At 46.2% G+C, this 15,518-nt stretch overlaps 2 protein-coding genes across 2 annotated transcripts in view; both read left to right on the top strand.

Annotated features, from left to right (window-relative positions):
* SH2D3C (SH2 domain containing 3C) overlaps nt 1-9,025 on the top strand; it is a 37,151-nt gene extending 28,126 nt beyond the window's left edge. Inside the window, 7 exon segments of the mRNA XM_026712517.2 lie at nt 618-655; nt 658-1,185; nt 2,956-3,071; nt 3,301-3,472; nt 3,911-4,022; nt 4,705-4,911; nt 7,774-9,025. Coding sequence (XP_026568302.2) covers nt 618-655; nt 658-1,185; nt 2,956-3,071; nt 3,301-3,472; nt 3,911-4,022; nt 4,705-4,911; nt 7,774-7,949 — 1,349 coding nt within the window. The 3' untranslated portion in view covers nt 7,950-9,025.
* A 1,534-nt stretch (nt 9,026-10,559) lies between these two features.
* On the top strand, nt 10,560-15,321 carry TOR2A (torsin family 2 member A). The gene is made up of 5 exons (XM_026712523.2): nt 10,560-10,882; nt 11,483-11,748; nt 12,841-13,016; nt 14,383-14,510; nt 14,727-15,321. Exons 1-5 carry the CDS (start codon nt 10,711-10,713, stop codon nt 14,969-14,971), a joined length of 987 nt encoding a protein of 328 aa, XP_026568308.1. The 5' UTR covers nt 10,560-10,710; the 3' UTR covers nt 14,972-15,321.
* Nucleotides 15,322-15,518: the final 197 nt, after the last annotated feature.

The following is a 15,518-nucleotide window of genomic DNA, read 5'->3' as shown; positions in this document are numbered from 1 at the left end:
GTGGCACAAAAGCGGCACAGTCAGAGAATAAGTCTGGGTCCCCTTATTAGCTCCAACTTTTCCCCCAGTGTCCCGGTTACCTTCTGGTCTGGAGAAAAACTCTCCCATGCAGCTGCAACAGCCTTTGGCTGCAGATATTCCAATTCAAACAGTGCAAAGAGAAAACTTTAAACTATAAATCCAACAGGGCAAGATAAAGTAATAAATCTGGCAGGGCCAGATAAGGAGTTCCAGAAGTGAAGTAACACTGCAGTAAATGAAACCAGTTGGGAGGATGCCAGGAACTCAGATAACAGCAGCCAACGCTAGGTGAACTCAGTGTTTGTTCCCAAGAACCCCACCTCCCATCTGCCTATTCTTTAAACTCCATCCGCAGGTGTGCCTTGTGAAGGGAATCAGGGCCTTTTCCTCCCTCGTAAGCCATGCAACCCACGTTGCTCTCTTCTCCGTTCTTCCCTGCGTGCCCTAGGATGAAGAGGGCTCTGCTCAGCCTGACTTTGCCCTTCCCCAGTTTCCTCCACAGCCAGCGGAGCCACACTCCCGCTCCCTCTCAGCTGTTCATCTTCCTCCCCAAAGGGGCATGACACAAGCTTTTCCGCTTCCTTTATTTTTTGCAGTTACTCGTCTCAAACCACAAGCGAGCCAAGCTGGCGTGCCACCCCATCGTCCCCGGTCATCCGACGCTCTAGCGAGCCGCAGCTCTGCCAGGGGAACGGCAGTAAGAGTGAGCTGTCAGACAGCCCCCACTCCACCCCTTCCCACGGGTGCTCGAGGGCGTCCCCTTCTCCATCCGCCAGCAGTTACAGCGATCCAGATTCAGGACATTACTGCCAGCTCCATCCGCCATCCCCGGTCCAGTGGGACAGGCCAACGCCTGACAACAAAGTGATGCCAACCAAGAGCTACGTGGAGAGGCTAAAGGGTGACGAATGTCAGCGAGGGTTTGTCCTGAACGGCTCCGAAGGAGAAGCAGGGTCCAGAAAGAGGCTGGAGCAGGACATGGCGGGTTTTGTGGTCCCGGTGGTGGAAAGGACATCCTCGTTCAACCCCGCCCTGTTCCACTCCTTGCTTATCCCGGGTGAGAACAAGCCTTTGGAAATGATGGTGTTGAAGAAGATCAAGGAGCTGCTGGCCGAAGGGGACGCGAGGACTCTCGCCAAACATATCACCCACGTGGATTGCCTGGTACGGGGAGGGGAGGACAGCGGGAGGGTTTTAAGGTCGCTTGATAAGAAACGGGATGCTCCAGTTGGGTCCTTTGCACAGCCAATAACTCTCAGATTATCGGTCGCCTCTCCATGGGGAGACGGTGCGACGTGCGCATCAGCAGAAAAGTCCAATTCAGCCCCGCTCGGGGAAAAAAGAAAAAAAATCCACGAGATTGCCAGAGGGAAGGGGAGTGCGCGATCCCAGCGAGAGGTCAAATCTAGGCCAGATAAGAAATAGTTTACTATTATTTTTTTTAAAGAATCTCTCTTTTGATCTGGTTTGAAGCCAGGTCTCTGTAGTTTTCGTTCAGCCATCTCTCCCAAGCGTTACTTTTTTTTTTTTACTCCAAGCATTGGTTGATGGGAACCGAATCTGTGTTTGGTGGCGGTTTTTTTTGCCCATCTCTTGTCTCCTGGTCTTTTCTTTAATCAGAGCCAAGCGTGCTTAGAAAGTAGGTTAGGAATAAAAAAAGGGAAGCTGTAGAGGTTAAGGTCCTGGTTAGAAACTGGGGGTGTTGGGGGGATTCCAGTTCTCCCACAGAGCCGGGTGTCTTCGGGTTATTCTCTTTCAGCCCAACTTGTCGGCAAAGCAGAGAAAGATAATTGAGGATTGTCTTTTGGGATCAGATCTGCTCAGCTTCTCTATCTGCCCAGGATAGATTGCTCCAGATAAATCAATCTTCCAGAAAATGGGGAGGGGGTAACCTTTATTGTACGGTCTCTCCCTCCCCATTGTGCCCCCCAAAATCAGTTTCATCCCCACCTCATTTTTCTTTAGGAAAACAGTGAAGTTTTTTTCTTCTTCTGAAAAACATTTAGCCGGGAGAAGCGTTAATGCTGGACAATAGGACTTGGAGGTGGCTCTCTTTTAGATTTTTATACAGATATTTTCGTTGATTGGGATGGCTTTCTCCGTGTAAGGCTCTCGTGAGTCAAGGGGTGAGGATAATAAATCTGTGATAAAGTCCATTTAAATGTCCTTCTCTATCTTCCTGTTGCCGGCAAAGAAACATTAACAGAATCTCCAAGAGATATGAAGGGCATCAGATTGGAGGGAGATTCATTTAACGTGATTCTTATGGTCTCCTGGGGTCTCTGCTTCCCTTAAGACTTTGCAGTGCTAGTGATGTCATTTATTTCGCTTAGCGATGCCTTCTTCAAAGGTTACAAGATGAAACCGTGTTTTTAATTGAACCGAGAAACGTTGAGTCATGTGGAGTTTTGTATGATTGGAGAGAGGTGTAAAGTTTCCTGATGGAGGAAGGGGGTGTGCATTTGCCAAGGTTGCAAAGAGAAAAAAAGGAAGGAGCAATTATTATTTTTTTCAGCCTGTCCAATCCACAATTTGCGGCCTGCAAATTTACTTTTAGCACGCAGAAAGACAAAAGGGGCAGGAGTAGAGGCGATCAACTTCGGAAGGATCAGTGCAATTGTGTTGGGGAATCCTTAAAAGTGCACATAGAGACTCTGATTTGGGTCAATAGAACAGAGCATGCCTTGCAAAATAAATTTTGATTCCCTTTTTTTGTTTTTTTTCCTGAAGCCATTTTTTTTCTCCATACAATTTGACTTGACAGCACAGGGCGGGTCCTCCTGGCGGTATGAAAAAGCATGGAAAGGCGAGAAAGGAAAGTGAACGTATCCCAGTCGTTAGGACTCCCGTTTTCCACTGTTCTTTGCGGAGGTTTCCCCTTCTCTCCATCCAAGGACCGGGGAGATTAAACCCACTTCATCCTCTTTGTTGCAGGTTGCTAGGATACTGGGGGTTACCAAGGAGATGCAGAGGCTCATGGGAGTCAGCTCGGGGATGGAGCTGCTCACCCTGCCCCACGGACATCAACTTCGGCTGGATTTGTTGGAAAGGTAAGCGCTGACAAAGCGGGAAAAAAAAAGGAGGTGAGAGGTGATGGAGAAGGGAGGGTGGGGCAGATCGGCAAAGTCTGTTGCCACCTTCTTAGATGGAGAATTTGGCCCTTGGAAGGGAGCTTGCTTGCAAGTTTCAAGTCCTCAGTACTCAAAGCACTTGAATGCATCTCATCGTGCCAAGGCCGCTAACAAAACCTGACGGTGGCTTCTTCCCGTTACGGCTTAGGTTCCACACCATGACCATCATGATCGCGGTGGATATTTTGGGGTGCACAGGCAGCATGGAGGAGCGGGCCTCTCTTCTCCACAAGACCATTCAGCTGGCGGCCGAGCTGAAGAGCACCATGGGCAACATGTACAGTTTTGCTGCCGTGATGAACGCGCTGGAAATGACCCAGGTATCTGTCAGGGCCGCCGGGGAGGGAAGCTTCACAAGAAGGTGGAAATCTAATGGAGACCCAGAGTAAAAAAATCTGGGAACGTCTTAGAGAAGCTCTGCCTAGTCTTGACTTAAGTCATCATCATTTTTTAATGACCCCGTAATCCCTTGCCAGGCGGAATTTAGGCATCTGGATGGAGTTGAGTATTTACTGGCCAGATGCTCCTCCTGTTGCCAATACGGAGTTATGTTCGGCAGATAATATACTTACCGTGCCCAGAGAGAGAAATCTTTGCCTCTACCTAGGATCAAACTTACAGCCTGCCCCCCTCCTCAAATGCCTTCTGTTGGGTTGGGCTTTTGCCTTCCCGGACCAGAGGCGTCGTTGTGCCTTGCCAGGTTAGTGTCGCTGACCCCACAAGTGGCTACTATTTCCCCTTATTCTTTTGTCCTTCAGATCTCCCGCCTGGAGCAAACCTGGATGGTTTTACGCCAGCGTTACACCGAGGGTGCCATTCTGTATGAGAAGAAGCTGAAGCCATTTTTAAAGAGCCTCAATGAAGGAAAAGGTGAGCCGGGGCAGCCTTTTAGTGTGCAGATTTTGCACACAAGCTTGATGGGCGGGTTCCATTTCTTTAAGGCGTTCAAGAATTTATCTGCAAGGAACAGAAGTTTTACACTTCCTCACTGTGCCTCTTAGTTGTGTCCACGCACATGCATCCCACCCCCCATTTTTGGTTATCAATTAAAGCTTTTGTTTTATAAAATAAGGCCAGCCTTTAATTCACAGTGGAGAAAGTTGCAATTGGGAACCATTTAGGAAACAAGAAACATTTGTATCTTGAAGGGGAGAATTTGTAGCCTCTGAGATCAATAAGTAAGTAGAAGTTTTAAGAAGATCTCATCCCCATTCTGTCCATCTCTTTAGTTCTGGTTTAAGTATAGCTTTAAAATCCTAATTGGTGTAATTTTAATACTTGTTTTCTACTTGTTTTGTAAGGCGCCCAGGATCCCCTTTATAGGGAAGATGGGTGGCATAAAAATTTAATAAATAAAGGCAGAATGTGCATCCCTCCCCAAATCCTTCTTCAAAGGTTGCCTCCAAGCCAGTATTACAGAGGATCCCTGGCCAGGAGGAAGCAATCCAAAGAAAGCTAGCACACTGCACCCCGAGAAACAGCTCGCATGGGGGAAGCTGACCCTGAAGAGCTGTTATATAGCTTGGACAACCCCATCTCTTTCTCCTTCCAGAAGGACCACCCTTATCTAACACCACCTTCCCTCACATCGTGCCTCTCATTACTCTTCTGGAGAGAGACACGGCACTGCCAGACCACCCTGAACCCTGGGAGAACCTGGATAATGGTGTGGAGGTAGTTATGGCCCATCTGGAGGCAGCGCGCATGGTGGCTCACCATGGGGGACTGTACCACACCAACGCAGAGGTGAAGCTGCAAGGTATGCGAGGTGTGGGAGATGCGTGGGAATTCAGACTGCAGGCCACAGAGGAACAGGGCACTGAGGGTGGAGGGGGAGAACGTAGCGGGGATTTTTGCAGCCAGAGACAACCTAAACCCTGCGCATTGTTAGAGGAGGAGGAAAAATAACCAAAATGTGGGGCATTTTGTAGAAAGAGGGAGCGCTGCAAGGTGGACGCTGGAAAGATTTGGCTTTCAGGGCTGTAAGCAAATGTCTCAAAACCGTAATCATTTCAGTGGGATTTCACAATCGCTAACTTTAATGTGATTTTTATATATTTATGGCCAAAGTCATCTTGTGGCAACAAATTGAATAAATAACTTTTATTTATTCAACAAATTGAATAAATAACTTCTGATTTTGTAGCTTAGCCTAAAAAAAAGGGTCAATCTGAGAAATAAGAAGGGGCATGGCTGCAGCCAGACCCCCAGAGAAGCAGTAAAAGAGAGATGCTTCGGGCAGAGGAAAGATTTATAAAAAGTTTGAAGAGTTAAAAAATGTTTGGAAGAGGTGCTTGTTAGCCGCTAGAGGGCATTCGTTTGTCAGGATCCAGAGAGAAGGGCGTCCCGTGGAAATTGCAAATCCCTTCATAGGAGTTCGACGCTGTTTCCCCGTACCTAAAACTACAAAACGGTTTGGTTGTGACTCAGTCTTGGTGTGTAAACTCTAGTTAATGGGTAGGATGTGACCTCTGCAGTGACAGTTGAGTCAGGTTATTGCATTGTGTTGTGAGGACACACACACACAACCGATCAGCTTAATTAGTACCATAAGCTCTCTTTACAACAAGTTTAGTGTCAAGCCTTCTAATGAACTAACACAGATTTCTTGACTCCCCAACAAACATGGTTGTAAAAGAATATTGTTAACCTTTGGGCATATTGTTTTTCCATCGATGTTGTTCGGGCTTGAAACCTTTCTAAGGAAATATTGTATTCGGCCAATATGGGCGTTTTATACTACCCAAATCCAGCTTGTGCTAAAGTCTGGGCAGAGAGCCAAGACAGTGAGGGAGGCCAATTCCAACTTTGGAAATACTAAACCATTAATGGCCAAATAAAAAAATTCCCCAATTAGCAAGGATGAAAGAAGTTGATTATAGTAAAAAAAGAGAATTTAGATTTACTTAACGGAAAGTTATGATTTATGGACGATGAGGAAGAATTAATCCATGAGTTTGTCATCCTTTGCTCAGCAGATCAAGAGCTGATTTTAAAGAAAATTGGAATAATTAGTTCAATGTTGAAATCAGTAACGAATGCAATAGAAAGTTTGAACGCTTTCTCCCTTCTAGCTGCTCTTCTGTGGAACTGTTATCAAGCTCAGTATCTGAAAGCAAATCCCCAACAAATAAAAAGAGACAGCATGCTAGTCCAAAGCAAAAAGTAAAGATACTCAGTGGGATATAACAGCGAAAGTCCAAATTAACCATCCAGTACAACCAGATAATAATGATTAGAGAACAAATACGGGGGAAATACTAGCAATCAAGATAAAAAGACCAACAATTTACAACTTATGAGGAGGAATATTGAACTTTACAATAATTGCGCTTACACAGGAAGTATAATCAATATTGATCCAGCTCCCCAAACAAGTTGATATTCGGTAGGCTTATTCCCTAGTCAACCAACCCAAGACAGAATATCTTGCTTTTCAGGAGTCCTATATAAATTGTTTCATATACGCTGTCTCCTATATATTCTTGGCATCTCCTGGCATGACAAAGTTCCAAATAGTGCAGTCTTGGAACCTGCTGGAATTTCTAGCATGTATATACTATTGAAACAGCGACATCTATGCGGGCTTGGGCATGTCATAAGGATGGCTGATGGGCGGATTCCGAAAGACCTCCCGTATGGAGAATTAGCGCAGGGAAAGGGCCCAAGAGAGAGACCACAGCTGTGATATAAGGATACCTGCAAGAGGGATCTAAAGGCCTTGGGAATGGACATTAACAGCTGGGAAACCTTGACCTCTGATCGTTCAGCTTGGAGGCTAAAGACCTTGAATTGGCCTTTTTAACCATACCAGATGCTGTTTTAGGACCTCTTTTCAGAACACGATGCCATAGTCTCTTGAAACCGAAGGATGCCAAAGATATAAATTGTGACTTGGGGCATAGCTGACTGGAAGGAAGTGGTTGATAGTGGAGTTTCTTATCTAAATTTGATGTAATAGCCATCCAGGGCTATTTCAGGGATGGACTTCCCCCACCCGAAAAACAAAGAGCAAAGGGCAACTGTCTAGTGGACTATGTATGTTTATCAAGCAAGAATTACATTGGCAGGGGGAGAAACTAAATTATGAAGATCAGTTTTCGTATTTTTTAGCTGTGAAATTTAGATATGAGCAATTTGAATTAATATTGGTAAATGCATACATTCCTCCAAACACATCCCTGACTGTTGGACATGTTTAGAAGCCATACTAGATGATATATCCATAATTATATTGCTTGGAGATTTTAATGCTTAAATTAGGTCCATCTTGGCATGAATTTGCTCAAAAGGATTCCCAAAGGGATTTCTTGATAATCGGAAGATAATCAGGCGCTTTCTAGAGACAACAAAAGTAATATTGTTGGCTTGCTCCTAGTCTCTTTAATTTTCAAAGGTAATCTTCAAATCTTGGGAAGCAAGGATAATAACTATATATACTCTTACCTATATCACTCAGCCCACTCTAGTAGTGTGCTAGATTTCTTGTTTATGAAGAGATAAAGTTGACTTTTTTTCAAAGGTTACTCATACCTTTAGGTGATGAAAGTATACAAACAATCTAAACATGTAAACTTGTCTAGTTGGGCAGGATTTTAATTGTATTCTTATCTCCCTGCAGGGTTCCAACCACAAATGGAGCTTTTGGAAGTCTTTAGTACTGAATTTCAGCTCCGGCTCTTATGGGGGAGTCGGGGGGCCGAAAGCAGCCAGATTGAACGCTATGAGAAGTTTAACAAGGTCCTCACTGCCCTGTCCCACAAATTGGAGCCAGCAGTGCGTTCGAGCGAGTTGTAGCTGGACAACAACGGGGGGCAACAAGATTGCAACCAATGCGCCTGCAACTTGCCTTCCGGCAGCAGTGCATCTCAAGCAATGGGACTCTTTGACCGAAAGGGAAGCAAGCTGAGCCCCCACAAAAAGGCCTTTCCAGCATGAAATACTGACAATCACTAGGTTGACTTTGTTCCTGCAAAACTTGACAACGACCAAGTTCCTCCAGGAGACCATGGCTGGTCTTGTAAACCATGGAAGAGAATGCACTGGCCAAGCATGTTAGATATGAGCCATGCAGATTCGTATTGAAGATCTGCAGTGTGGTTCAACAAGGGAGGCAAAACTTCAGAGTTAAAATTCAATACTGATTCATAACCAATTTCATGTCTGGGTTTGGTGCCTCACAGTAGGGTTTGAAATCAAAAGTGCCGGAATCTTCTCCCTGGCTCCTTACATTACTTTGAGATCTCTTCTTCATCACCATGATTGGAGTAGAGTTGTTTCCATCAGCTTTGGGGATCCAGGGGGACTGATCAGGGTTTGTTTAGTTCCCCAAAACCTCAGATGGACCTGGGTGACAAGACACACCCACAAACAGCAAGACAACCCCAAAATTTAGCTTTTCTATTTTCATGGGCATCTTTTATTATCACTAACATTCATTCTACACCCAATTTAACCCATCAACCATAAGCCACCCAGAGCAGCCCCATGACAAGATAATAAATAAATTTAATAATACATTTTAAAAATCAGGTAAAGTTAAGCCACTGCCACCTTCCTTTCCAGATACCCAAAGCCTCCAATTTCAGTTCTTTCATTGATGCCAAGTTACATTCCTTTATTTTTTTAAAGCCTCTTATTTTTTTTGCTTCCCTTCATTTTGGTGCAGGGAATGAGGGTTGTTTTGTAAATTAGAAAAAAAACCATACGGGGTGTATATGTACGTATAAATATATATACATATGTATTCAGATCTCATGTGTAAATAATTGACATTGTTCTTTTGGGTCTTGTAAATGAATGTACAGATACAATGGAGTGTGTTTCCTCAATTCTTGCATACAATAAACTTTTATGCTTTTTTTCTTCAAAAAGGGTTTATGGTGGATTTAAACATGCTTTCTTACTGCTGCATTTGTCTTTTTGAAATGAGCTATAAAATTTATTTAGGAAGAATGGAACAGTGCATTTTTAAAACAAGAACAGATTGGAAAATGCAATTTAGGCACATGGAAAGAATTGTCTCCAATAACATCAAGGATGGGTTGTTTTATGACTGCATGCCCTGCCTTTTCAGACATCAAAACCCTTTTGATGTCCTAATTTTTTTTTAAAAAAATCTATCTTTCTTCCCAATCTTGAGTTTAAAAAGAGTAGCCTTCTTTAAACCCAGTGGAGCTGACTTCTGAGTAAACCTACATAGGATGCAACAGAAAAAAAATGTGAATTTCTTCTCTAAAACCCAAATTTCCAAATTTCAATTAGCAATAGCTCAAAAACAGCCATTGCTTCTTTTAAAGAAACAAAACATGCTTTCAAATTCTTTGAAGAAAACCACTTGAAACTTTCAAAAATGTGAAGACGGGTTGATATTAACAAAAGCTTATTTTACCCGAGTAGACTTGCTTAAAATTGGCAAAAAATAGCAAACAACAAGTTTATTTTCCTCCCTAAAGAGTGAAATTAACCAGAAAAATCCAAGCCTGAAAGTGACTACAAATTGAAACAAATTTCCAAGGAAGTTGTGAAAATGACTAATGAAGTTGAAATTGACTAATTTCTACTGGAAAATTGACTAATTTCTAATACTAAATTCACCAATTTCTGAACAAAAATTAGAGATGAGTTTTGTTGGGCATGCAGTAATTGATTTGGCATTTCTTAGGGCTTCTCTTAAGATCATGGTTTGTCTTAATCCTAGCTTATTTTTGGTGCAAGCAGCCCCTTTTTCCTCCATAGCTTTACATTTTCACCCATTTTTTTCTCTCTTTAGCTTATTTTTCTTTCATTTGCTTCTGAATTGCACTTTCAAGCTGATTTTTCATCCATTTTCCCACTATTTCTCCTTCATCTCTAAATAAATCCCACATTTGTCTACATTTTTTAAATCAATTCCTCTCCTCCACCCTCTCACGAAGCCATTTTCGCTTTAAAATTCATTTTTTCTCCAGCCTTTCAAACTCCTGCCTCTTCTGTATTTCAATATTTTCTCAAACTTCTCATATATTTTTTTTCTTTTTCCCCATTTCCCTTGATATTTCCCTTCTTCATAACTATTTTTTACTCCAAACCCAATTTTTCTCTTCTATTGCCCTCCCCTAAAATAAATTTAAAATAATTTTAATTCCCAGCCATCCAAACTATTATTTTTCCCCCCAATTTCCAATTTTTCCTTCAAGGTCCTTTCCCTTCCTTTTTGCTTTAGAACGTATATTTTTAAATTTTAATTTCTTTCCCCCTCCTTCAAGCTTCAGCTTTTTCATATTTATATATTTGTTTCTAGTTTTTCGTTTTTCCCCTCATAAACCATTTTATTCCCGCCCCTTTTTTTGAAAAAACAAAGTGGGACGGTTGGGGAGGCGGAGACTTAAATACCTCCCCCTGTAAGCCCCGCCCCGCGAAGCCCCGCCCCTTCGCTCAGCGGCCTGGCGGAAGCGGGGAATTTCATTCCCTCTCCCCCTCCTACGAGCCGGGCCGCGGGGCAGGCCGGGAGCGGGGCCGCCGCACGAGGGGACGCGGGAGCGCGCTTCCCGACCCTCTCGCGGGCGAAAAACCCAGCATGGCGAGGGGCGGGGGCGCCTTCGCGGGAACGCGGCTGACGCTGCGGCTGTGGCTGTGGCTGCTGCTGCCTCTGCCGGGGTTGATGCTCTCGGGCGCCCCCTGGGGGCCGAGCGCCTGGCAGTGCAGCCTCTCGGCGTCCTGCGAGTGCGAATTCTTGCCCGATTTAACCGGTGAGGCTGCAGAAGGGTGCAGTGGTGGGAACGGCCGCTGGGGGCGCAGGGAGACGAGTTCGAATCCTACGGGGGGGGAGTAGGACATCCAAGTAACAGCCCTGCTAGGTAGGCTGGGGGTTAATAGAATAGCAACCAATAGAACAACCTTTTAAAATATATATATATATATATATCAAGTTTGAAGATTACCATTCTACAATTGCACCTGTCCTACCCTGTAGGGTTGTTGTGATATGCAAAGTGGTTCGATTTATGGGCTCCCTTTGGTGGGGTGGGGTTTAAAGCCCAGGACTAGGTAGTAAGGGGAGAAAAGGGGGGAGAGGGCGTTAGGGGCACAGAAATAGCACGAAGAGACATTGGCAGATGCCCTTTGGGACATGCTATACAGATTATATACGGATTAGCAGAGTTGGAAGGGACCTTGTAGGTCATCTAGTCCAACCCCCTGCCCAAGCAGGAGACCCTACACCCGTTTTGGACAAAGGTCAGCCCAGTCTTTTCCCGAAAGGGAATGCCATGCAGACCTGCCTCGATTTTTTTAAGACGAAGTGAACGGCCTGTCCTTCTCAACCCGCTTCTTCGTCTTCTCCCCTCCAGGTCTCGAGTGCGACTTAGCCCTGCGCCTTGTAGGGCAGCCTCTGGCTAGGCAGCTGGTCATCCAAAGCCTGAAGAGCTTCGTGCAGGACCCGGAGCCCGCCAAGCCCCTGGTCCTCTCCTTCCACGGCTCGACGGGCACCGGGAAGACCTACCTGAGCTCCTTGCTAGCCCAGCACCTCTTCCGGACGGGCCTCCGTACCCCTTACGTCCACCGCTTCTCCCCGCTGGTTCACTTCCCCCACGCTGACCATCTCCAGCAATACAAGGTAAACTGAGGCTGAGGGAGTCCATTCCTCCCCCTCCCCTGAAACTGCACGCAAACGCTTTCCATTTTAGCTTCCAGGGGCCGCGGTCACAATTATGAATCCCTGGCCGAGCGGGTGGGGGGGGGGGCGGGGAAACGGTCACACGGGGCTCCTTTCGGTGCCGTGCTTATGTTTGAACGGGTCGCTAAATGAACTGTGGTAAGTGGAGGAACGACCTGCAGTCGCGAAGAGTTGGAGGTCGAGGGCTGCTTTGATAGCCCCGCCAACAACTTTGAAGGCAGGGCTGGAAGAGAGAGAGAACTGCAGGGCAGCTTGCCCTGGGTGTGGATGATGGGATCTGGAGTCCCCCGCTTTGCTTATATCCTGATGGGCAGCGTGAGGGTGAATTTTTTGTTTTTGGAATCCTTTTCCAACATCTCTTCCTCCTCTTCTTCTTCTTCCTCCTCCTCCTCCTCTTCTTCAACTCCTCTTCCTTCTCCTCTTCTCCTCCTCCTCTTCTCCTCCTCCTCTTCTTCTTCTTCTTCCTCCTCCTCCGCTTCTCCTTATCCTTCTTCCCCTCCTCCTCTTCTCCTCGTCCTTCTCCTCTATTCCTCCTCCTCCTCCTTCTATTCCTCCTTCTCTTCTTCTTCTATTCCTCCTCCTCTTCTTCTCATCGTCCTTCTCTTCTTCTTCTATTCCTCCTCCTCCTCCTCTTTTCTTCTATTCCTCCTCCTCCTCCTCTTCTTCTATTCCTCCTCTTCTTCTATTCCTCCACCTCCTCTTCTTCTTCTCCTCCCTCCTCTCTTCTTCTCCTCGTCCTCCTCTTCTTCTATTCCTCCTCCTCCTCTTCTTCTTCTATTCCTCCTTGTCCTCTTCTTCTTCTCCTCGTCCTCTTCTATTCCTCCTCTCCTCCTTGTCCTCCTCCTCCTCTTCCTCCTCCTCTTCTTCTTCTGTTCCTCTTCCTCTCCTCCTCTTCTTCTTCTCCTCCTCTTCTTCTTCTATTCCTCCTCGTCCTCCTCTTCTTCTCCTCGTCCTCCTCTTTTTCTTCTCGTCCTCCTCTTCTCGTCCTCCTCCTCCTCCTCTTCTCCTTCTGCTTTCCCCCCTTCTGCGTAGGAGAATCTCAGAAACTGGATCCAGGGAAATCTCACCCGGTGTAGCCGATCCCTTTTTCTCTTTGACGAGATGGAGGATCTGCAGCCGGGCTTGATCGACGTGGTCCTGCCCTTCCTGGGGTCGTCCTGGGTGGTCTTTGGAACCAACTACCGGAAAGCCATCTTCGTCTTTATCAGGTAACCGAGGGGGTGAGACACCAGGTTGGGGAAATAAGGGAAAGGTCAATCCATCAATCAGAATAGAGCCGGAAGGGGACCTTGGAGGTCTTCTAGTCCAACCCCATGCTCAGGCAGGAGACCCTATCCCATTTCGGACAAGGGGCTGCCCAGTCTCTTCTTAAAAACCTCCAGGGATGGAGCAGCCACGGCTGTTCCATTGGTTAATTGTTCTCCCTGTTAGGAAGTTTCTCCTTCATTCCAGGTTGCTTCTCTCCTTTATCATAAGTATTAATTCCAAATTTGTCAAAATCAATAATTATACACTTTAACTAATAATAGCAACAGAACTTAGACTTATATACCGCTTCACAGTGCTTTCCAGCCCTCTCTAAGCGGTTTACAGAGTCAGCCTATTTGCCCCCCAACAATCTGGGCCTACATTTTACCGACATTAGAAGGATGGAAGGCTGAGTCAACCTTGTGCCCCATCAGGATCGAACTCCTGGCAGTGGACAGAGTTAGCTTGCAATACTTAATTTTAACGATTGCACAGGAAGGGAAGGAAGGAAGGAAGGAAAGGAAGGAGGGAAGGAAGGAAGGAAGGAGGAAGGAAGGAAGGAAGGAAGGAAAGGAAGGAAGGAAAGAGGGAGGGAGGGAGGAGGGAGGGAGGAAGGAAGGAAGGAAAGGAAGGAGGGAAGGAAGGAGGGAGGGAGAGAAGAAAGGAAAGGAAGGAGGGAAGGAGGGAGGGAGGGAGGGAAGGAAGGAAGGAAAGGAAGGAGGGAAGGAGGGAGGGAGGGGAGGAAGGAAGGAAGGAAGGAAGGAAAGGAAGGAAGGAAGGAAAGAGGAGGGAGGGAGGGAGGGAAGGAAGGAGGAAGGAAGGAGGGAGGGAGGAAAGGAAGGAAGGATGGAAGGAAGGAAGGAAGGAAGGAGGAAGGCAATAACAATAGCCCTTAGACTTATATACCGCTTTATAGTGCTTTTACAGCCCTCTCTAAGCAGTTTACAGAGTCAGCCTATTTGCCCCCCAACAATCTGGGTCCTCGTTTTACCCACCTTGGAAGGACGCAAGGCCGAGTCAACCTTGAGCCTGGTGGGATTCGATCTGCCAAATTGCAGTGGGAGTAGCTTGCAGTACTGCACTCTAACCACTGCCCCATGGAGGCTCCATTATACATCCATTCATCTAATTAACTAACGATACGCTGCTAATTCATCGTTAAGGGATCGTCCGCTAAGACCCCCAAGGCCCCTCTCACAGCTCATTGTGTTTGAGCCAGGTATCCCCCTCACCTGTGCTTGTAACCTTCGTTTTTTCCTGCCCAGGTGTAACACCTGGGCAGGAAAAGTCTGCTGAGTTTCAGCTGCTCTCCTCTGACCGTCCTAGCAATATTGGCGCGGAACAGATTAACCAGATGGCTTTGGAGCTCTGGCAAGACCGCCGAGACCGCGAGGAGATCCGTCGTCAGGACCTGGAAGCGTCCATTCTGGAGGCCATTTCTAAAGACCCCCAAAGTGAGTATCTTAGCGGCGGGGGCGGGGGGAAATGACGGGAAACTTCCAGCGTGACAATGAATGATGTGCCTCAGAGTCGGCTACACCCAGGCAGTGCTGGCATGTTAACTCCCAATAAATCCTTTGGAAGTTTTTGAAGTTTGGCTCGAGACTCGTGATTTCATTGGGGGTAACTGCCGGATTCCTGACAGTCGTCCATCTTCACATCTCTTTCAGACGGATTCTGGAGATCCGGGGTCTTCGAGCAAAACCTGATTGACGCCTTTGTGCCTTTCCTCCCGCTGCGACGGCACCACGTGAAGCAGTGCGTGGTCAATGAGATGGCCAGCCGGGGTCTCGTCCCTCTCCCGGAGGTCGTGGACGGCGTGGCCGACAGCTTTTCCTACTTCCCCGACGAGGAAAAAATATTCTCGGCCACCGGATGCAAAACGGTGTCTTCCCGCATACCGTTTTTCCTATGACCCCTACCCCCACCACCCTCTGCCAGACATTTTCGGTCCAGAATGGAGTTTTTAACGGTTTGCCTTCCAAGCGAAGAAAACCCCTTGTTGCGTCTTGAAAAGGTCAGCTGAAGGACTCAAGGACGGGCCTTTCGAAAAAGCATGCTGGCTTGATCAAACGTTTTCCTCCCCTTAAAAATGACCTGGAATCGATTTCTTTTTTTGAACTCAAAAAGAGAAGGTTGTGTGATCCATTACGTGGAGAATCTTGTCGGGTTTTAAAACAGGGTTTCTCGGATGTTTTACAGGTTTAGCGCCGTTGAATTAATCCGTTTTTCTGCGGATTTTTAAAATCCTACCTCTCAAGTCAAGGGTTATTCTGTGATTTCTTCTGTTTTTTAAAAAATCCAATAAGGTGGGATGTCCCGGGGCATGGCACCAAAGCAACAAAGTCACAAAAGTAGGTAAAGCCCCCTTAATTCCTCCAACTTGGCCCCCCAATGTCCAGTTATCATCAGCTGGAGAAAAAACTCTCCCAAGAACAGTTTTTAAAGGGAAGAAATTCAGT

This window comes from Pseudonaja textilis, chromosome 17, assembly GCF_049901715.1.
Source record: "Pseudonaja textilis isolate UNSWEBS1 chromosome 17, rPseTex1.2, whole genome shotgun sequence".
Taxonomy (NCBI): Eukaryota; Metazoa; Chordata; class Lepidosauria; order Squamata; family Elapidae; genus Pseudonaja; species Pseudonaja textilis.
Note: the sequence above shows the minus strand (reverse complement) of the source record. Positions and strands in the feature narration are given on the sequence as shown.